Source organism: Cnephaeus nilssonii (genome assembly GCF_951640355.1).
Source record: "Cnephaeus nilssonii genome assembly, chromosome: 12".
Taxonomy (NCBI): Eukaryota; Metazoa; Chordata; class Mammalia; order Chiroptera; family Vespertilionidae; genus Cnephaeus; species Cnephaeus nilssonii.
Genome location: NC_137083.1, coordinates 53,116,159 through 53,138,210, shown reverse-complemented (window position 1 = coordinate 53,138,210; position 22,052 = coordinate 53,116,159). Strand labels below are relative to the sequence as shown.

The 22,052-nt window shown below is 42.9% G+C and overlaps 1 protein-coding gene across 2 annotated transcripts in view; it reads right to left on the bottom strand.

The window, feature by feature from the left end:
- The window catches only part of SLC37A3 (solute carrier family 37 member 3), a 49,804-nt gene that overhangs the window by 4,856 nt on the left and 22,896 nt on the right, over window positions 1-22,052 (bottom strand). For both annotated transcript variants that reach the window (XM_079785634.1, XM_079785635.1), the window contains exons 4-13: window positions 20,545-20,637; window positions 17,065-17,148; window positions 14,521-14,666; window positions 10,139-10,235; window positions 7,798-7,882; window positions 6,911-7,089; window positions 4,536-4,677; window positions 2,654-2,755; window positions 2,018-2,065; window positions 857-1,008 (exon numbers count right to left, since the gene is read on the bottom strand). In XM_079785634.1, the coding sequence (XP_079641760.1) occupies window positions 857-1,008; window positions 2,018-2,065; window positions 2,654-2,755; window positions 4,536-4,677; window positions 6,911-7,089; window positions 7,798-7,882; window positions 10,139-10,235; window positions 14,521-14,666; window positions 17,065-17,148; window positions 20,545-20,637 (1,128 nt within the window). The remainder of the gene's footprint in view (window positions 1-856; window positions 1,009-2,017; window positions 2,066-2,653; window positions 2,756-4,535; window positions 4,678-6,910; window positions 7,090-7,797; window positions 7,883-10,138; window positions 10,236-14,520; window positions 14,667-17,064; window positions 17,149-20,544; window positions 20,638-22,052) is intronic.

The window sequence follows — 22,052 nt, the reverse complement described above, 5'->3', positions numbered from 1 at the left end:
CGTTGGCATATGAATATCTGAAACCCTGTTTTCAATTCACTGAAATTCCACTCCTAAGGATATATGCTTCGGAGTGGAATTGCTGGGCCATACGGTAATTCTAATGTTTAACTTTTTTTAGAACCACCAGTTTTCTATAACAGCTTTAACATTTTACATTTTCACCAGCAATGTATGAAAACTCCAATTTCTCCATGTCTTCATCAATAGTTGTTATTTTGTTGTATTTTTTTTAATTATACCTATCCTAATAGGTATGAAGTGGTATCTCACTCTGGTTTTTATCTGCATTTCCCTAATGACTTAGAATGTTGTAGGAAGCGGAGAAAGTGACTCAGAGCAGCTGCAGATCCCTGGCCACTTCTGGTGGGGACGGACCCATGTAATGAGCACGTGTACGTGTGTGTTTGGTAGGGTTTACACGTCAGGTGGGGAATAATGACAAGCATGTGTCTCATGGCCTCCTTGGAGTGCCAAGTTCAGGCTAGAAAACAGGGTGTAGCAGGCTGGGGCTGAAGGATCTATCTGATGAGGTGTGAGCTTATTTCCAGGAAGAATCTGGAAGTAAAAGTGGAAAAAAGCAACTAAAAATGTAGAGGCACCTTCCAGATGGACCTTAGAAAGGACTCAACCCAGCTCCCAGTACAGCTGGCCCTTAGAGGACTCAACCCCAGGCTCCCAGTACAACTGGCCCTTAGAGAGGACCAAACCTCCAGGCTCTCCACCCCCGGCTCTCAGCACATCACACTACAGCACAAGAGTGCCACCTCCTGTGGCCCAGCGGGCAGTTGTAAATTCTTCCACCGGTTGAAGGACTACTTAACACTCCATGTCGACCCCTCTCCTGCTCACTTACCTGGCCCACCGCAGCTCCAATGCTCCCGGTTCCGTCAACAATTCCCGTGACAGTCGCCAAAGCCTCGCTGCTGCCTTGGATGAGCTCTTGGCGACCCAAGTCAGCGGAAATAGCAGAGCTAATCATATTAGAAGGTCCACCAATAAAAAATCCTGAAGTCATACACAGAGAGGTTCTTATTAACACACTATTCATAACTCCATTAGGAATCTAGTGAATAAGGCAAACACTTATCCCACAATTTTAGTCAGTATGTTGGAGAGAAACAGAAAAAAAGGGGAAAATAACCAGTAAAAATGAAAACTCTCCCAGGTAGTACCATCTTCAAATTAATTACCATCCACTTTTCTGAAATCCCTTCTTGAATTACATGACACACTAGTATATTTTATAGAAACCGAACATATAAAAAATATAGTGAACACACAGTCTTTCTAATCCTGTGAACTGTACATTCATTAACAACTAGTTGCACTAGCTTGTCAAGTTCTGTCATAGTAGAGGTGGGTCAGAGAACATCTGACTACCAAAGTCAACCAAACGTAATAAGAAAAGGAGAGAGAAGAGAAAAAGCTATTTAAACGGTGCAGGTGGTTCTGTCTGCACTGCTTCAGGGACGCTGTCCAAAGCCCGCGCAGGAGCTGGCCCGCGTGAATCCCTTAGCACGGCGCCATCAGCTCCACGAGCCTCGGGTGGCATGGGCAGCTCTCGCTATGCTGAGTACAATCCAAAGTTTAAAAATAAGGAATTTTTCTATAACACGGCCCCTAATTGCACTCAACTGTTTCATGTGGGGCTGAAGTGAAGAAATACTGACCAACTCCAACCCAGGAGGAAAAACTGGCTACACTGGGCTTTTTGAAAGCTGGTGAATTGGTTTCCAAGGTGGCAGCTTCCTAGGCCCCTTCCAGAAGTGATGCAAGAAGCTGGGGCAGCGATCAAAACTGTGAGGTCACCTCTGTCCAAAGGTGATCCTGTAACTGAAGGACTGAGGTCACAGACCAGCAGAGAAACAGAATCTGCTGTGTCTGTCTTTCCTTTCACCATCTGAATTCTCTGTAATTAAGGTTTTAGTGTAACTCAAACTGAGAGAAATCGTTTCCTTTTTCCCTTCTTACTTATAGAGGAAATACAACAGTGAAATGGAGCCAGATGCCATACCTGTAACAGCCATCAGAAGCGCATTAATGGACTTGTCGTTTGGAGAGCCTGTGAGGAAAGACATGCTGACTTTAAAAGCGCGTCACGTGTGCCTTCACGGGACAGTCCACAAAGACCTGGGTCTCTGTGACCTCGCAGATCACACCCAGACACAACAAAGGGATACGACTCTTTCACGGCCTCTTCCAACTTTCATTTGTGACGTCTGTCTCTTGCTGGTGCTCAAGCTAATGAGACTTCTAAAAGCTACAGAAGAACCCTACTCCAATCTCAGCAGCATCTTAAGGGACATATACCAAACTCACTAATTACCATCTTTCCTCTTTTGAAACCTTTTCCCTTTTATTGTTTTATTGGCTCTAATGCTGTTCCTCTGGAGCCTGCCCTCAAACAAAGCATACACACTCCCAAGCAACCTTTTAAACAAACCAACAAAGCAGAAGAGATGCCAGTTTCCTCCCCGACACAAATAAAACTATGTGATGATACTTCCACCAGGTATTCACAGGACAATACAAAGGTCTCTAGCATGCCTTTGTGGCTGGGCTCCAGGGTCTCCCCTGGGCTGGTCACAGACTCAAGGCAAATGCATTATTCCTGAGAGATCGGGACATTTAATTCCAAGGGAATACTCACGACTGTATCCAACCAGGGCCCCAATTGCCAGAAACAGACTCAGAGCTAAAACGGGTGCTCTCTTCTGTAACACATCAGAGATGAAGCCTTGCAGAGTTCCACCTTTAGGCACAAAGAGTGCATCATAATGAAAACCATTTATAATTTAGCTCGGTTACCTGAAACGTGCTCATCAGGTACCCTCCACCCGCTATCCAGAGCCTAACACTGGTCTATCCAGAGAGATGGCTGACTCTCCTAAGTTTCCTCTATAATTTCCTTTCAGGAAGATTACTCACGATGGCTGACGGGGACAGGGCACCACAAATCAGACACCAAAATAAGGAAAAAGGGAAAATCACCAAAGCCACCCACTGTACCTTGTTTTCTCTTCTCTAACCAGCTGTGAAGGTTTTTCCGGACTTTTTTGCTTTTTATTTAAAAGATGAGTAAGGACCATGCCTCATAGGCTATTAGTAGCAGCCAATAAATATTCACTACAATTAAATGCAGCAAGTATGGCTTAAAATAACTACCAGGTCCTAATGTTTAAAAAGAGGTGACATGTTGCCCTGGCCAGGTGGCTCAGTTGGTTGGAGCATCGTCCCATGTATCAAAAGGTTTGCCGGTTCGATTCCTGATCAGGGCACATACCTATGTTGCACGTACAGAAGGCAACTAATCAATGTGCTACATCAATGTTTCTCTTTCTCCTTCCCATCCCCCGCTACTCTACCTGCCCCCATCTCTCTCTCTCTCTCTCTCTCTCTTTTTTCCTCCCTTCCAGTTTCCCTCCTTCTCTCCTTTCCCCTCTCTCTGGGATCAGTGAGTGTATCCTCTGGCGAATATTAAAATAAATAAATAAAGCCCTGGCCGGTGTGGCTCAGTGGATAGAGTGTCGGCCTGTGGACTGAAGTGTCCCGGGTTCGATTCCCGGTCAAGGGCATGTACCTTGGTTGCGGGCACATCACCGGTAGGGGGCGTGCAGGAGGCAGCTGATGGATGTTTCTCTCTCATCGATGTTTCTGACTCTCTATCCCTCTCCCTTCCTCTCTGTAAAAAAGCAATAAAATATATATATTAATAAATAAATAAATAAATAAATAAATAAATAAATAAATAAATAAAAATAAAAAGAGGGGATATGAATTCTTCAAGCAACACAGTTGCATTTAGATACAGTCCCATGTTAAGTTCTAGGCGCTACCGGACATCTGGTACATCTTCAACAGATAGTAGAACAAAGAAGTATTGTCAGGTCTAAAGGTGGCAACCTCACCTTTGACTCTGGATCCAAGAAGAGGGCAAACAAGTTCAAATACAATAGTAGTATATCACCTAAGGCTACACCAGGTGCTTTCATGGGCTCAGGGCAGTTCAGTATTACCACCATTCTAAATGTAAACATTACAGAAAGGATGTTAAGGCTTTGTCATAGCCATTTAAGTCACACCCACTAAAATGCATTCTGAACGCTTGTCTTAAAGTTTCTTACTTCCCTGTTTATACTTCCAGCTATAATGAAAAGTCATTACTAAAATCTGTGTACAAAGCAGCTACAAAATATTCACAAATATCAATCCCTGCTATTATTCCCACCTCTATGATCTGACAATCTAGACACTAACTAATGTGTATAGCTAAGAGCTAAGATTTACCAAAAGTGTATGCAAGGGTTACATTAAAAGAGGTCACAGAGGGAAACATCCCAAGACAAGAGAACAGATCCATCAACAAAGGTCTGAGAGTAAGAGCCCCATAAATCACAGGCTTCCATAGACTGGGTCTTTTATACAAACTTCTTTTTAAGAGTTTGGCTGTTTACTGGTAGGACAGTTTAGGAAACATGGCTGTAGAATAAGTAATAAAACTATTATAGAAAAAGATGCATCACAGGCATTACCTATAATCCCTCCAACATCGTACCAAATGGACAGCTTGTCGGCTTCAGCCTCCTTCCACCCAAAGTTGTTACTCAGGTAAAAGGGCAACCAGAAGAAGAAGGAGTAATTCACTAACTTCAAGCAGGCGTAGGCGAGTGAGTACTGCAAGAAACACAGTCAGCTATCAGCAAGGAACAAACAGCACAGCAGGGCCACAATTTCTAATGTCATTAAACAGCAAAACCAAATGGAGACGTTTGGGACGGATAGCCTTACTGTAAAATTAAACTTTTCTACAAATTCCTATTGGCCTGACTTTACCTAATCTCCCCCTTCTCTTTATCCCCATTAACTTCTAGAAAGGCATTTACAGCAGGCCTTTGGAACAGAAAACACAGATGACCATCTCTTAATCCTCCCTTTTTTCCTCCTTTCAGTTCTCTGGTAGAAGCAAACCAGTGTTTTGAACCTGTAAAGCAGGGCACATACTCATATTTCTTTATTTAGACAAAGATTAAAGGTATTCATGCCACCAACTAGCATTAATCATAGCAAATAAACCCAGTAAACATCACAGTTTCTATTGCAAGCAACCAAACTATTTTGGTTCTTCTATTTCCTGCAAAGTTAATATTATGAACCATGGAAAATAACATGACTAAACTATAGTTTCAAGGTCTAAGAAAAGCATCAACATTACAACTACTTTCACATTATAGTTTCCAAAAGCTTTACATTCCCACATCCAGTGGAAAAGCAAACAATGTCTTTAAAAAAAAGAAGAAAAAAAAAGAGTATCTTTAGTGAGTCAAAAAGAAAGGAGCCTGATTGTCATGGGCCTTGTGGTTCTACTTTGAGGAATAAAAGGTGCAGCTGCCTTATGATGGCAGTGGCGCTAAGACTCCTGTATTCAACACATTATTACCAGGAAATCCTGACATTTAGCATCAAAGGAAAAAGGGGGAGGAACAGAGAGACTGACTTCAAAGGGTGTCTGGCTAGTATATTCTTTTCCCTGGAGCTGCCAGTTATTCCCTAGGTATCACTTGTTTTAAAACAGCTTCCCTGGCCGGGCCACAGCCACCCCCTAGAGAGCCAAGTCCCAGTCATAAGTGCATTTTGTCCAGACAGCCTGTTACAGAGACAAAGGAATTAAGTTAACTAGATTTCCTTTACATCCCTATCTATGTCAGGAAAAAACAGCTTGGAAATACAAAGGAATACTGAAAGATTCCATATTTAATCACAACAAATTTTTAAGGTCTCAGAAATTAATCTATTACTATTTTATTAACTAGTTAAAAATACTAATCTTTAGCATTAGAACAGGACTAAAGGAACTTGCATGAACCTTATACATCATCTTTTTAAAAATCGTGGGAACTTACATTTTAACTTATACTTAACAATCTGTTTGCAAATGTCAGTTCCCTTACTGAGCTTGGGGCATAGGCAGAAGGGAACTGATAAGCATGAAATATGACAACCTACAGACTCAATCTAGCTCAGGGGCTACATTCAGAAAGCACCACTGAGCAAGTAAGTAAGAGCCAGTGAGTGTTCACAATGCCATAACCCGTTCTAGACCCAGGGAGGACTGGTGTGCTCCACAGGAAGGGGAACTGAGACACAAGGTTGGGCTGAGTGACTTACCCCAGGCCTCACAGACAGTTAGTGGGTAAGCTGGAAACATAACCTAGGCCTCTTAACTTCCACTCCCGTGCTAGAGCGCCCGAAACATCAAGACAGAAAAACTGCAGCAGAAGGGATTTAGTTTAGACGTTAGAAAATTCTCCTGACTGTAAAGGTTGTGGAAACACTGGAATGCATTACCAAGAAATACTGTGGAGTATTCTGCTCTGGGCCTTTTCATAAAAGGGCAAACAATTGTTTCTTCCTAGAATAAGAGTATCAGCAAATAGGGCAGATTTAACGACCCATTCAAAACCCCTCTTGGTTGACATATAATTTTGTAATACTGCAACAGGATATAAAGTATATATTTAAAAATACCAACTTTGCCTTCTTACTCAAATGCTAGGTCAGGGTCAGCAAGCTAGGGCTCAGGGCCGAGTCTGGCATGCCCATACATTCATTCCTTTTGTTCTGGAGTTAAGTAGTAGCAGAGACTGTGCGGTCCCCACGAGCTAAAAACATTACTCTCTGGCTCTTCATAGAAAAGGTTTGCCGACCTCTGCGTAATGTCAGAAAAAATTTCCAGTGTTGCCAATGTAAAAATAAGTTGAGGGGCACTATCCAATATTCCTCTGAATGCATTTCTAAAATAAAGTATCCGAGAGAATCTAAATACTTAACGATGCTTTGTCCCAGGCAGAGGTCATCTCCAGCTCTAATAGCTCACTGGCTGTGGCAAGGAGATTTGAATGATCCTTACCGGTATAACTCCAGGAAGGCAACAAGCCTGATAAAAGCTTATTGCCTTGACTTGGGTGATGGTACTGCCTTCTTGGACTGAATAATTAGGCTCATATTCATCTTCATTTTCAGCACCATTAATTAATGGCCTGTGCGAGTCTTCTTCGACATTTTCTTCTGCCTCAATACCTGGGAGACCTAAAACCACAGTAACAGCATCATTTACAGAGTGCCTTCTAGGTGCCTGGCATTGTGCTAAGTGCTTTGCATGTATCATTACTTATGGGGTCAATATTATTTTATCTGCACTTTATAAAAGCAGCAACAAGGTTCACAGGCCAAGGTCAACTAAGGTCAATTAAGATCAACATTGCAACAAACTTTGGATTCTAATTCTACTTTATCTGGCTTCAAAGCAATGTGTTCTCAACTAAATCACGCTAGCTCTCTCATATACAAAAAGGAGTCAATTACATACTATTAAGCTGATGTGCCTCTTTAATAATATTCAAAGGATAGAATCATACATGTATTTGCTTCTGTGGTTTCGCTTATACAAATTCTGTATTTAACAAGAGGTAAATATCACACTAAATTATTTTTATGAAAGAAATCTGTCTCAAGAAGTGAAATTAGAAACACATCCATGCTAACTTCTAACCAGTGTCTCAATTATAAAACTCATTTGCAAATGAGTGTTCCCTATATCTGTAATAGGTGAGCCTCACTCCCCTCAAACACGTGCAGCTACGGTGGGCTTAGCTGGACCCAAGACACAACAGCAATACTGCTCCTTTAACCCACTGAAAGGAGCTCACAGCTCTCCTAGGAAAAAAGAGACTAACTGTCCTGGCCTCAGATTTCTCTTCGCCCATAATAGTAACAGAAGCGACAGCTTGTCCTCACCAATTTCTTCAGGTGACACCAGGAGTCCAAAGAAGATGACGATCCCACCAGCAAACTGCACAGCCGCCGTCACCAGGAAGGCGTACTAGAGGGAAGAGGGCAGATGCTCCTTATGTGTCTGGGACATTCATCAGAGACATGTGTGCAAGGTGGGAGGTGGGGGGTGGAGCGGGAAGGAGGGGACACTGGGAAGAAAATGAGTGCTGAGCGCTTAGCCTGTGCCAGGCACTAAGCTATGATTTACTTGTGTTTTCTCTTTGATTTTTCCAATGACTCTATGAGGCTCAGAGAGGATAATTAAGGTCCCCTGAACACTGAGTGGTACGATTGTGAATCAGGACTAACTCCAAAAATCTTATTCTTTGCATTGCACAGCCTCCCAAAAGAGACATATCTGCCATCGATGATAGTCTACCCAGGTAGGGGATCAAACAATAAACACAACAATAATATAAGGCAGCATGAAGCTGAATAAATGAGGAAGCCAAATACTAATAAAAACCATGTATAAGAATTTAGAAGAAGGAAACCGCATAAGAGGCTGAAATAGCTGCACAATGCGTTAAGGAAAAGCTAAAGATCAAAACAATTGACCATCTTTCTGGGCACAACTGAGGCAAAGGCAGAGAGGGTGGGAGTGAGATGGAAAGCCATCCTCACAGTCGAGGCAGAGGGCTTCTGCTGAGAGGTAACAGGAATATAAAACTGATCTGGGCCCGGCTGGCGTGGCTCAGTGGTTGAGCACTGACCTATGAACCAGTCACAGTTCAATTCCCAGTCAAGGCACATGCCCAGGCTGTGGGCTCCATCCCCAGTGTGATCCTCTCTCATCATCGATGTTTCTAGCTTTCTCTCCCACTTCCTTACTCTCTGAAACCAATAAAAAATAAAAAGAGCAACTTACCTACTTTTAATTATTTAGGTTTCTGAATAGGCAACACATTTACATGATTTAAGCAACAAAAAGATGTAAAAACTCTCCCCACACCCTTCTCCCGTCCACTCAATCCTCATTTTCCCATCATATAACCATAATTGTTACTGTATTTTTACTTTCCAGAGATTGCTTTAGAAACATAAAGCCAATACAAATATGTACTCTTGACTTCTTCCTCCATTTTACACTAACGGCGTCATTCAATACACACAGTTTAGCATCCCTGCTTTTTTCACTTAATATACACCATTGAGATACTTCCCTATCGGTACAGAGAGAGCTCTGCAACCCTATTTCACAGCTGCACAGCATTCCACTGAACAGGTGTATCCCAGGGTAACTATTTCCCTCTTGGTTGACATTCGGTACCAACGTTTTGCTGGGACACACAACACTGAAGAAAGTAACCTTGTCGTATATCACTGCGCCTGCTGAAGCATATTCACCTGCAGGGTTCATTCCGGGGGGTGGAGAGCATCTCCTCGGGCAGAGCAGCTGCAGTTTTGATAGACTGTCCGATACTGACCCCAAAGGGAGTTATTCACTTTGCCAACTGCAATGCCTGTTTTTCCACATCCTCATAAACACAACGTATTATCACACTTTTGGATTTTGCCAATCGAATAAACATTCAGTGCAGTTTCTTTAATTTGCATTTCTCCTCAGACTACTACCTAGCTCCATAAAGGGCAAAGAGTTTTAGGCCAATGTCCATTCTCTACTGCCTAGAGGCCCTTAGAGGAGCTTAATAAATATTAATGGAATAAAGTTATAAGTGAAGTGGAATTTCTTTTCATATGTTTATAAGGTGTTCCTATTCCCTTTTTACCAACTAGACGTTCAAGTCCTTTACCTTTTTTTCTGTGTTGTTGGTCTTTTTCTTATCAATCTGTGGGTGGTTTTTTATATTAGGAAGATCGGCTCTTTATATTTAACGAGTTGCAAATACCTTTTCCTGATTATAAGTCTTTAGACTTGGGTATTCTTCAGGGATAATGCTGCCATATGTTTCCATTTGTCAAGTTTTCTTTTTATAATTTTTTAAAATATATTTTTATTGGTTTCAGAGAGGAAGGGAGAGGGAGAAAGGGATAGAAACATCAGTGATGAGAGAGAATCATTGATCAACTGCCCCCTGCACGCCCCCTGCACACCCCCTACTCGGGATTGAGCCCACAAACTGGGCATGTGCCCTGACCTGGAATCAAACCGTGACCTCCTGGTGCATGAGTCAACATTCAACCACTGAGCCACTCTTGACTGTGCAAGTTTGTTCACTTTTATCACAAGCCTTGTCTTACCCCGACACAGCTCAATGCGGTTTTAAATGGCCACAGTATTATTTCCTAAAAAAAAAAACCACACATTTATTTCCTTGAGAAAAAGCTAGAAAGAAATACCTACCTCATAACCATACTGCAGAACAGAAGAGGCCAGGCATGCTCCCAAAATGTTGCCCACCGAAGCACAGGCACTCCAGAGACCAAAAACAACGCCTCGGCTAATATGGAGACAGCAGAACACAGAAGACAACAGAATAAGAAGGGATTTGATTCAAGGTTCAAATACAAAAATGCCAAAACAAAGAAGGTTCACACACAGAGAATCAATAATCTATTTTTAGATTTTTTTAAGTACACCCACATGACAAAACATCATGTCTCTTCCAACTCTATGACTTTATCATACTAAAGTTTAATTTGGGGCTCACTGAAAGAAACTATTCAGACATTTTAAAAAGACAAGCTACAGACTGGAAGAGAAAATCTTATATATTACGTATCTGATAAGATTTGTATCTGACATATAAAGAACCTGCAAAACTCAATAATATAAAAACAAGACAATGCAATAAAATGTTAAAGAGTATGAATCTTCAATCATCTCAAAATAAAAATTTTTTGAGAAGGGACAAAAGATTGTAATAGATACTTCACATATAAAAAATAGGATGTAAATAGCACATGAAAAGATGCTCAACAGCCCTAGCTGGTTTGGCTCAGTGGATAGAGCGTAGGCCTGCAGACTGAAAGGTCCCGGGTTCGATCCCAGTCAAGGGCACATGCCCAGGCTGCAGGCTCAATCTCCAGTAGGGGGTGTGCAGGAGGCAGCCGATCGGTGATTCTCTCTCATCATTGATGTTTCTCTCTCTCTCTCCCTCTCCGTTCCTCTCCTAGTGGATATACATAAAGATGCTCAACATCAGACATTAGGGAAATACAAATTAAAAGCACAATGAGGTATCACTATTCAGCTACAGAATAGCTAAAATAAAAAAGACTGAGCATACCAAGTGTTGGCAAAGATATACAGTAACTAGAACACTTTACACTCTGCTGGTAGAAATGTAAAATGGTACAACCACATGGAAGAGACTACCAATTTCTTAAAAAGGTATAAAAATACCTATCGTGCCCTAACCGGTTTGGCTCAGTGGATAGAGCGTCGGCCTTCGGACTCAAGGGTCCAAGGTTCGATTCCGGTCAAGGGCATGTACCTTGGTTGTGGGCACATCCCCAGTAGGAGGCAGCTGATAAATGTTTCTCTCTTATTGATGTTTCTAACTCTCTATCCCTCTCCCTTCCTCTCTGTAAAAATCAATAAAATTTATAAAAATAACTATCGTATGATCCAGCCAATCTATTCAAGGTATTTATCCAAGGGAAATGAAAGCATTTGTCCATAAAAGAATTTGTACACAAATGTTCACAGTGGCTTTATTTATGATAGCCAAAAACTGAAAACACCCCAAATGTTCATCAGCAGATGGACAGATCACCAAACTGTGGTACAATGGATTACTATTCAGCTATGAAAAGGAATGGACTATCAATATATGCAACATGAATGAATCTCAAATTAATTATCGTGAGTGAAGGAAGACAAACAAGAAAGAGTACATAGTGTGTGACTCCATTTATACACAATTTTAGAAAATCCTAATTAACCTAGAGTGACAGAAAGCAGATCAGTAGTTGCCTGGAGATGGCAGTGGGGGGTGAGGGGGAAGGGTTTGGGGAGAAGGAATTACCAAGGAGCACAAGGAAACTTTTGGGGGGAGGGGGTGGACTGTCCATTATTTTAACTGTGATGATGGTTTTACGGTGTATTCTTTTTTTTTTTTTAATTTCTTTATTGATTAAGGTGTCACATATTTGTTTACGGTGTATTCTTGCCAAAACTCATCAAATAATACATTTTAAACACATGCAACTTATTGTACAACTCAATAAAGCCATTTTTAAAAGATGGATGGGGAGAGGAAGAGTCTGGTGGAAGGAAACCAGCTTTTACACACGTCTTGGAGAAAAAGGAATTAACTCTGAACATAGCCACTGGCAGAAAGGCTGGTGGAAAAAAAGGGGTTAAAAAGTTCATTTTTGAAAAGTTCACATTTGCATTTTATCTATTTGATACATATTAATAACACACTATGTTAGATTATCTAACTCCTTAAACATTTTTATAATCTCATCGAGACAGAAGGAATCTTAGAAATGAACAGGAAGCCACACTGTGAAAAACAAAGGCTGTTCCCAAGCATGAGGCTGCTACCTCCGGCTGTGAATTTAAGTGAGTTACAGCGAAGGCTCAGTGTTCTCAACTGGGAGAGCTGTGCTCCGCAAGGACTGAGTGCAGTGAGGTACAGGAAAGGGCTCGGTGCTGCACACGAATCTGTGTGACTAACTCTGACCCTGACAACCAGAGGGGCCTGACTCATCCAATGGCCTCAGTAGATGACTGCTTTCTGTTGAGCCCCAACTGTTTTCCACTTGGAAACAAATGACTTGAACCAGATGATCTCTATGCTCCTCCCCCGTGCTAAAATGCCCAATCCTCCTAAATATTAAGATCTGTCAAGAGTGTTCTGGAGGAAAGAGTCAGAAAGCCAGACAACCTGCTGGCCAAAGACATGCTTTTACAAAAAGCTGGCTGAAAATAACTGTGGCTTTAAGTTGTCATAGTCTTATTAGCACTTTGTGGTTTCTTGTTATGTTTCATAGGAAAAGTCACTGTGTCTCAAGCAGTGCACTGTCAATTTCAATAATGTTACTTGTTTAAAAACAAATGATCTTACTTTCAAAAAGAAACTGTGACGGCTTGCTTGAAATTTTGTTTCTTTGTAACTGATCCAAAAAAATAAGGAAATGATCAGCCTGCCCAGTCACTGCTATCAAACACCCAGTGTTATCCAATTTATAAAAACTCAGATAAGCCCTAACCGGTTTGGCTCAGTGGATAGAGCGTCGGCCTGCGGACTCAAGGGTCCCAGGTTCGATTCCGGTCAAGGGCATGTACCTTGGTTGCGGGCACATCCCCAGTGGGGAGTGTGCAGGAGGCAGCTGATCGAAGTTTCTCTCTCATTGATGTTTCTATCTCTCTATCCCTCTCCCTTTCTCTCTGTAAAAAAAAAAATAAATAAAATAAAATAAAAAAAAAAAAAAAAAAAAAACTCAGATAAAAATTATCTCAAACTGACACATGTCAAAGTAATTATCTTTAGTTGATAGGATTTCAGGTGGTTTTGTTTTTATTTCTCTTTGCTCATTTATATTATCCAGTCTGTCTACAATAAACAAGTAGCATCTATATAATTTTCAAAAATCATAAATGGAAAAAAATTACCTTAAAAGTCTTAAAAACAATAAATAGCACATGAGCAGACGGCATCATCCACTCCAAAAGAAAACGGAAGTATGACAGGGGGAACAAGAGCCTCTCAAAATCAATTCTGTTAAACCAGTGATGCTAGTTAGAAATAGAAATTACCAGCACACTGAAATATAATCAGAGCATTCTCATTAAGTGGTGCTTATTCTGACCACAGGCATTTTATAGGTGAACTTTCATGACGTTACAGCCAGCAAGCATCCCCTCTGTGAAACCGGGGAAGCTGGAAACCGAGAGGCTAGGTCAGAGCATGCGCGGATCCCTGAGCTGGTGGACAATGTCTGGTGCACAATTGGCCCCGACATAAAAGTATAAACAATCAGAAAAGATAGAGCCATCAATAAGATAAATGTGTATCTCACAACACAAATACTTACCTATAAAAATTATAGGAATTCAAATTAATAATATTCCTGAAACTGGAGTGTCACATATAATGGCATACAACAAAGCCAAGTCTTGGGGTGTCTGAACTTATTTCCATCCTGTAAATTAAGCATGGCTCTTCTTCCTGGTGGCCTAGAAGATACTTTAGCGGGTGCCTATCCTCACATCCTTGGCCCACACCACACACACAAACTCAAATACAATCTAATAATTACTTAAAGGTGTAGGGGGAAAATGCCCCAAAGTTTGGCATTCTCCATTGCATCTTATTAGAGCCTTTGCTACGTGACTTTAGGCAAGTCCCATGGATCTCTTTTGCCTCGGTTTCCTTATATTTAATGGAAGAAGGCTAAAGAAGAACCCTAAGTCTCAAAAAAGGGAAAGGAAGGCAAACCCACAGGAAGATCCTGATGGGACTGCACCTGAGGTATTTATGCTCTCTCAAGGGAAGATTAAAGAAAAAAAGGAGACACGCTGCCTTAGCCACACTCAAAATCTTACTATGGCCAGAGAGCGTTGTGGACGTGATGGGCAGGGGTGGATCATCACTAAGGTCGACACTATTTCCAATACACTTTGATGTGAAACCTCTCCCTGAACAATTCTAACTTTCTAAATGAAGGGAGAACATGGGGAGTGTCGAAGGGACCGAGTTAACTGACAAGTCTGAATAATCCGGTATTAAAACCACTTAAAAAGAAAAATTAAAGAGGAAGGAGGCGGCATACCCAGCTTTCCCAAACCAGTTGCCCATGACAGCAACCACACAGGGCCACCCAGTGGACTGCAGCAGGCCATTCACAATCCACAGGCAGCAGTACAGCCACTTGTTGTAGAAATGCAGCCATTCTGTGACAGTGCCAAAGATAAACACCTTGGAGAAGAGGGAAGAAAGAGGGACATGTATCATCCATGTGGACACCTGGAGTACACTCAACTGCCAAGCACACTGTTTCTACGGGAAGAGACTACAGGAAGGAGACATTCAATGTCTCGACCTACAAGACATGTGGCCGACTCTTGGGATGCTCCTGCTCAAAGCAGCACTGAGTGAGTGACACACCACCAAACCACTGCCAACCAAAGAGGCAAAGAAGCCAAAGGCATAAACCTCATTAGTGATCATCCCTCCAACTGCTATCTTCAACTCTAAAAAGTTAAGGCCTCATTGTTTGACCTGCTTTTGATCACTGAGTTTCAAAAAAGGGAAAGGAAGGCAAAACCCACAGGAGGATACCTGATGGGATGGCACATGAGAGTGGACCCTTGAACAACATGGAGGCCAGGGCTGCTGACCCCCAAGCAGTCACAAGTCCATGTTTAACTTTTCACTCCCCCAAAACTTAACTTCTAATAGCCTACTGCTGACAGGAAGCCTTAACAATATAGTGAACAGTCGACTAATACATATTTTGTGTGTTTATGTATTATAGGCTGTATTCTTACAATAAATAAGCTAGAGAAAATGTTATTAAGAAAATCATAAGAAGAGTCCAGCAGGCACGGCTTGGTGGTTGGGCATCAACCTATGAACCAGGAGGTCACGGTTCAATTCCCGGTTGGGACACATGCCCAGGTTGCAGGCTCAATCCCCAGTGTGGGGGTGCTAGAGGCAGCCAATCAATGATTCTCTCTTATCATTGATGTTTCTCTCTCTCTCTTCTTCTCCCTTCCTCTCTGAATATATAAAAATACATAAAAACATATTTGGGGGGGAAAAAAGAAAATCGTAAGAGGAGAAAATACATTTACAGTATCTATTGAAAAAAAATTCCCATACAAGTGGACCCACGCAGTTCAAACCCATGTTGTTCGAGGGTCACCTGTGTTTCCGTTTCCTCTTCCTCAAGCTGTGCTTGTGGAAGACTGGCATGGGGACTGGGAAGCGCCAGCTATCACTACTAGTGTCGCTACTAAGTGAATCTGAGTAACTCTTGATAGGCTCAGTCATTTAGTAGCATTCATGTCTCTGAATTTTTTCCCAGGCATTTTGCTCAAGTGGACATTTTATTTGCGGCTGAAGTCTCTTTTGGGAATACCTGGCATGGGTACATAGAATAATGTATGATGCCAGTTACATGGCATCCTGAAATGAGCAAAACTCTAAGGACAGGAAAATGGTCAGTGATGGTCAGAGACCAGAGGAAGAAGGAGAGATGGCAGTTACACGACTACTAGTATACTTGCTGGTCAAAATGCAGGACTATACACTAAAAAGGGTGAGTTTATGTACACACTTCAATTTTTTTTAATTGTTTACATATGTTTTCAAACCAGTTTTGAAATAGTATGTACATATGTGTGGTGAGCAGCTTGTGAATAAATAAAATGGTTCAATCTCTAAAATTTCCAAGGAAAATACATTTTTCCCTGTACACAAATGGCAGACATTGAAAAACAATAATAAACTAAACTACTTTAGTCTAACTAAACTCCATGCCTTTATTCAATCAACAAAAATTTCTCACCAGACCCTTGTAAGCAAATCAAGATGACTCACAGGGACCTTGCCCATGTACTGCGCCAGGCACTGTTCCAAATGCCTCACTACAGCCCTAGGCAGAGGGATTCACGTGAGGAAGCTGAAGCCCAGAGAAATCACAGCCAGGAAATTGCAGAGGAGGGACCGAAAACAGGCACTGCCGTCTCAGGAAGTCTGTGATCTTAACCACTGGGCTCCAACCTCCCAGGGAAAGCAGGACTGACACAGACCAAGTAGGCTACACAATAGACAATATCCATGCCTTCAAAGAAATGCAGGCAGGGAGCTCCAAGGAGGAACGGTGACTTCTGCAGGGGGCGGGGGAGTTAGTAAAGTAAGGCATTATGAAGGAAGTATCACTTAGCCAGTGACTTGCAGGAGACGTTGAGTGAGACTGGAAAGCTGAAGAGAGGGCCATCCAAGCGAGGCAGAACAGCAGGAACAACAGGCGTGAGGGAGAAAGCAGCCGGACATGTCAGGGCCACGGGAAGTAGTCTGACCAGGCAGAGCATGAAGCACAGTGACAGATGCGACTGCAGGCGGCTGGGACCAGGTCCTGGGCAGCACTGAACGGCATGCCATTTATGCACTGACTTTGGTGGATGAGAGTCAAGGAAGGGGCGTGACCCCAATCATACTTATAAAAGACTCCCCGAACTGAAAAGGCAGGCAAGGCATTCAACAACTGAAGACTAATTTATTCTCTTCTACATACAGAAGTAGGGGGATTGCTTGGATCGTAAAAACCTGACAATAATCATCATCATTTTTTAAAAACGTTCAAACTTACCACTAATGCAGAAGAGCACATGCCAAAAGATAGAACATATCGTAAATTAAGCCGATCCCCAACAATACCGCTGATGAAAAGGCCCTGAAAAACAAAGCATTTTATTTTTCAGCCCTGAATTACAGCACCGACTGGAAAAAAGAGGCACTGCGAAGCAAATGAGGCAAGCAATACACTGAGATTACTTCAAATTAAATCTCATTCTCATGCCCAGGCGAGCTGTCTATAACAGTTTCATAAATGTTTCATGAAATGACACGGCTTCTGCACACCCCATGCACTGGGACATCGTAACTCAGTGCAAAACTTAGGTTCTACTTGATCCCATCCCCTAACTGCCTAAAAGGAGACTGGGAAAAAACAAACAAACAAAAATTCTTCCAATAACACAAGCAGACAACTCCATTTCACTTTCCAGGAGAGATTAACTCCTAACCATCAGTTATCTGCTTTCCCAAAGGCACTCCTCTTGGCCATCTGCATTCTGAATGAAGGTGTGCTACACTCCCCAGAGCAGAAGCTTCTGGAGCACAGGTGCTGCCTCTTTAGTCTGACCTGGGGTTTCATGACACCACAAGGCCAGGAGCTAGGGAGGCAGAGGCAATAATTAGTTGATCAGAGGTACAAACGTTCTGCCTTTTGCTCTCCTGCCACCGAGTAGCAGAAGTTAAAATGCTCAGAGCATAGCAGCAAGCAGACTAAAGAGCTAAGGGCAACACACTTTAGGTTTCTTCCATAAATATGTAAAATGAATAAAAGTCCCTACTAAAAACCTAAATGTTGATTCAAGTGTTTCTGATAAACTGACCATCTGTATTAGAGAAAATGTAAATGACAAATACCATAATAAATGTTTCTCCCTCCTTATGGACAAGCTTTCACTAACTTGAAAGAGGCACCTGCAAACACTGGAGAAGATTCTATGTTCTATAGCTGCCACTCATCACATGGTCTTATGCTATAGAGAATAATGGGGATGAAGAAAATTTCTGTTATGTTTCAGATTAGGGAATCAATTTATTCTGTACTGCTCCAACTGCCTGCACAAAACCTGGAAGTTATAGAAGAAAGCACAGCTCAATGGAAGAACCACATCACCAATTTTCCATGGCACTTACCTTTTACCTCCTAAATCTATTTTACCCTATAGACAGGTACTATCACAACTCTACAGATGAGGAAACTACATATCAAAAAAAGGTTAACCCTGGCCAGGTGGCTCAGTTAGTTGGAGAATCATCCCATATACCGAAAGGTTCCCGATTCAATTCCCGGTCAGGACGTGTACAGGAGGCAACCGATTGATATTTCTCTCTCGAATCGATGTTTCTCTCTCACGCTCTCTCCCCACTTTCCCTCTCTCTCTAAAATCAATAAACAAACATATCTTCAGGTGAGGATTTAAAAAAAAGGTTAGACGCCAGTGTGAAACCAAGTTTAACACAGCTAGCTGATAGTGGTAGAACTGGTTTTTCCATTAGACTCCATTGATTCTTAAAATACTTCATAAAAGGCCTTGGCTGGTGTGGCTGGGCGTCATCTTGTGCACTCAGGGTTACTGGTTCCCCGAGAGGTTGGTGCACATGCCTGGGATGGGGGACCTCGATTCCGGACAAGGCACATGCCCAGGATGCAGCTGATCGACAGATGTTTTGCTCTCAAAACATCGATGCTTCTCTCTCTCCCCTTCTCCCTTCCTTTCTCTCTAAAAATCAATTTTAAAATCTTTAATAAAAAAAAGAAAAACACCACTTCATAAAAGGCTCATAGAGAAGCCTCACTCGGAATGACCATATATGCCCAGGGTGAGGAGCTAGGCTACATGATCTAATTTGTTCCAATTTTATAACTGTCCTCTTTGAAGATATTCTAATAATTACCCAAATATACATTGAGAGATTACTTTGGGACTTCCACTCAGTATTTCACATCACTGGACACATTTTCAAGACAGGAAAAAAGATGCTGGGAGAAAAGGTCAGACTGCTCCCACAGTGCCCAGTGCCAGCCGTTGCCACCCCTGGCCCCACAGCTCTAACTTGGCAGCCACCACTGACGTTCCCTACGACCCTGGCTGCCCAATCCGAGGACCGAGGACAGGGTCAGCCCCTGCCACCCTGGATGGCTCCCGGGACTCCACCCTCTCTCGGTACTCCTGCTCCCCACAGCTCCGTCTCAGCCTCCCTGCCCGTTCCTCATCTTCCCTAACTCACTTAGGGGTGGAGAACCTTCTTTCTGCCCAGGATATTTACAACATTATTCAGGGGCCATAAATTATCAACTTAAAAATTAGCCTGCTAGCCCTGGTGGACTTGGCTCAGTGGATAGAGCACCAGCCTGGGGACTAAAGGGTCTGGGGTTCGATTGTGGTCAAGGGCACATGCCCAGGTTGCGGGCTCGATCCCCAGTGTAGGACATGCAGGAGGCAGCGGATCAATGATTCTCTCTCATCATTAATGTTTCTATCTCTCTCTCCTCTCCCTTCCTCTCTGAAATCAATAAAAAAATACTTTTTAAAAAAAGATTGTCAGAATTTTTTTTAAAAATCAGCCTGCTATATTTGGTCAAACATTTCATTAACTCACCCCGAATGCCTTGGCAAGGCCTTATATGGCCCAAGATCTGGACGTTCCCCACCCCTGCTCTAAATGCTAGAAATCCCATGGCTTAGTCTTCACACTTCTTTATCTTCACCAACTCTTTTTTCTTTTTTTTTAAAGATTTTTAAAATTGATTTTGAGAGAGAGAGGGGGGAAGGGAGGGAGAGAAACACCGATGTGACAGTGAAACATCAATCAGGTGCCTCCTGCACACCCCCTACTAGAAACTGAGCCCACAACCCTGGGCATGTGCCCTGACCAGGAATTGAACCGGCAACCTTCAGTGCATGGGACGATGCTCAACCAACCGAGTCACACAGGCCAGGGTCTCACCAATTCTCTTGATGATTTCACTCAGTCTCATAATTTTAAAAATCACGTACACACAAAGGACTCTGAAATTTGTGCCTCCAGCCTGTCTGACCTCATTTACCCACTTCAGGTCTTTGTTCAAATAACCCCTTCTTTGTGAGGTTCTCCCCAGCCACCTGCTTAAATTACCCCACCCTGAGCTATCTATTCCCCTTTCCATGCTTTATTTTTCTCCACAGCACTTACCACCTTTAAATATACTTTATAATTTACTTCTTTGTAGCATTTTGTGACTGTTTGTCTCTTAGCTCCCACTCCAAGATAGAAGCTTTATAAAGGTAGGGTTTTTCCCATGTTGTCCACTGATGAATTCTCATTGACTGGAACAGTCCTTGGCACATGCTAGGTGCTCAATTTGTCAAAAGAATGGATGGATGAGAAAGACACAAAATATAAACTTCTGAACACTCCTCAAGTCAGCAAATTCAAAATGTCTTATGAACTTGATAAAACTTGGAGTCATTTCCTTTTACATCTTTCTTTAAAACCCTGGAATTCTAAAACTTACCACGGCATAGGAGAAGAGAAAAATAGTATCCAGTGTTCCGAGGAAAAGAGTGGCTTCCTCCGCACTGGGGAACAAATGGTTGCTGCTCCAGATCTACAGGAACACAACAAGAGCAGGTCAGTCCCGCCGGTATCTGCAATGCTTTATATTCCTCAAGGCACCTTCACGTACAACCTCCCCCACGCTCAGAGACCTGGTGATGCTGAAAAGAGCACACAAAGTCAAACTATTTGCATAATACAGTAGCCCACCCCCCTTACCCTCGGTCAAAACTATTCACTTAATACAGGAGCCCCCGCTTATCCAAGGTTTTGGTTTCCAGTTACCCAAGATCAACCAAGCTCCAAAATATTTCAGTATATTGAGGGCGAGAGGGAGAATATGCACATTCGAGAACAGGAGAGTGGGAGAGAGGGAAAGAAAAAGAGAGAGAGAGTCTACATTCACATAACTTTTATTACAATACTAGAGGCCCAGTGCACAAAATTCATGCACAGGTGCAGTCCCTAGGCCTGACCGGCAATCGAAGCTCAAGCGTCTGGTGTGGAAGGGCCCTGGGCAGCACCTGGGCCCCTGGGCCCCCACACACCCCCCTCCACCTGAGTCACAGTGCCCAAGTCCCCACGTGGAGATGCAGTGAGCGCATCCAGACGCCGCGGGCCAGGGCAGTGTGGGCCTCTGGGCCACCCAGCAGCACCGCACAGAAGCTGGCGGGCAGCGCGCTCTCTTCTGGCTGGCCTCACAGACTGGCTCCTGCGCGAGCCCATGGGGAGCCCGATCGGCCCCTGCGGTCCCAGCGGCTGCGGCCCAGCTCACCTGGAAGAGGCCATACAGGTACGGGGCAGGCTCCTCACACGCACCCGGTACCTGAGTGCAGGGGCTTCCCCAGCATGCGAGCCCTGGCATCCCGGGGGAGGTTAGCAGGGGGAGTGAGAGTGAGCTCGGCAGATACCCCGCATTCTCACAGCACCTCCATCCCCATCACCCCTGCCCCCAGGCAGCCGGCGAGAGGTCACAGCCCCATGCCCAGGCACCACGTCACCCATCATTTTCCACAATGCCCCCTGGTGATCAGTGCACATCATAGCAAGCGGTCGAACTCCCAGTCTCCTGGTCGAACTCCCAGTTGAACAACTGCCTGAGGGGGCAATTTGCATATTAGGGTTTTATTATATCAGATATTGTTATAATTGTTCTATTTTATAATTAGTTATTGTTGTTAATCTGTTATTGTGCCTAATTTATCATTAATCTTTATTAGAGGTATGTATGTATAGGAAAAAGGATAGTACATACAGGATTTGGTACTATCCAGAGTTTCAGGCATCCGCTGGGGTCTTAGAATGTATCCCCTATGGATAAGGGAAGACTATCTATATATATATAAAAGCCTATTCGACTGGTAACTATGACTCACACTGACCACCAGGGGGCAGATGCTCAACGCACAGGCATGGAAACATGGAATAGACTGATGAATCTCAGAGGGAAGGGGTGGGGGGAGGGCT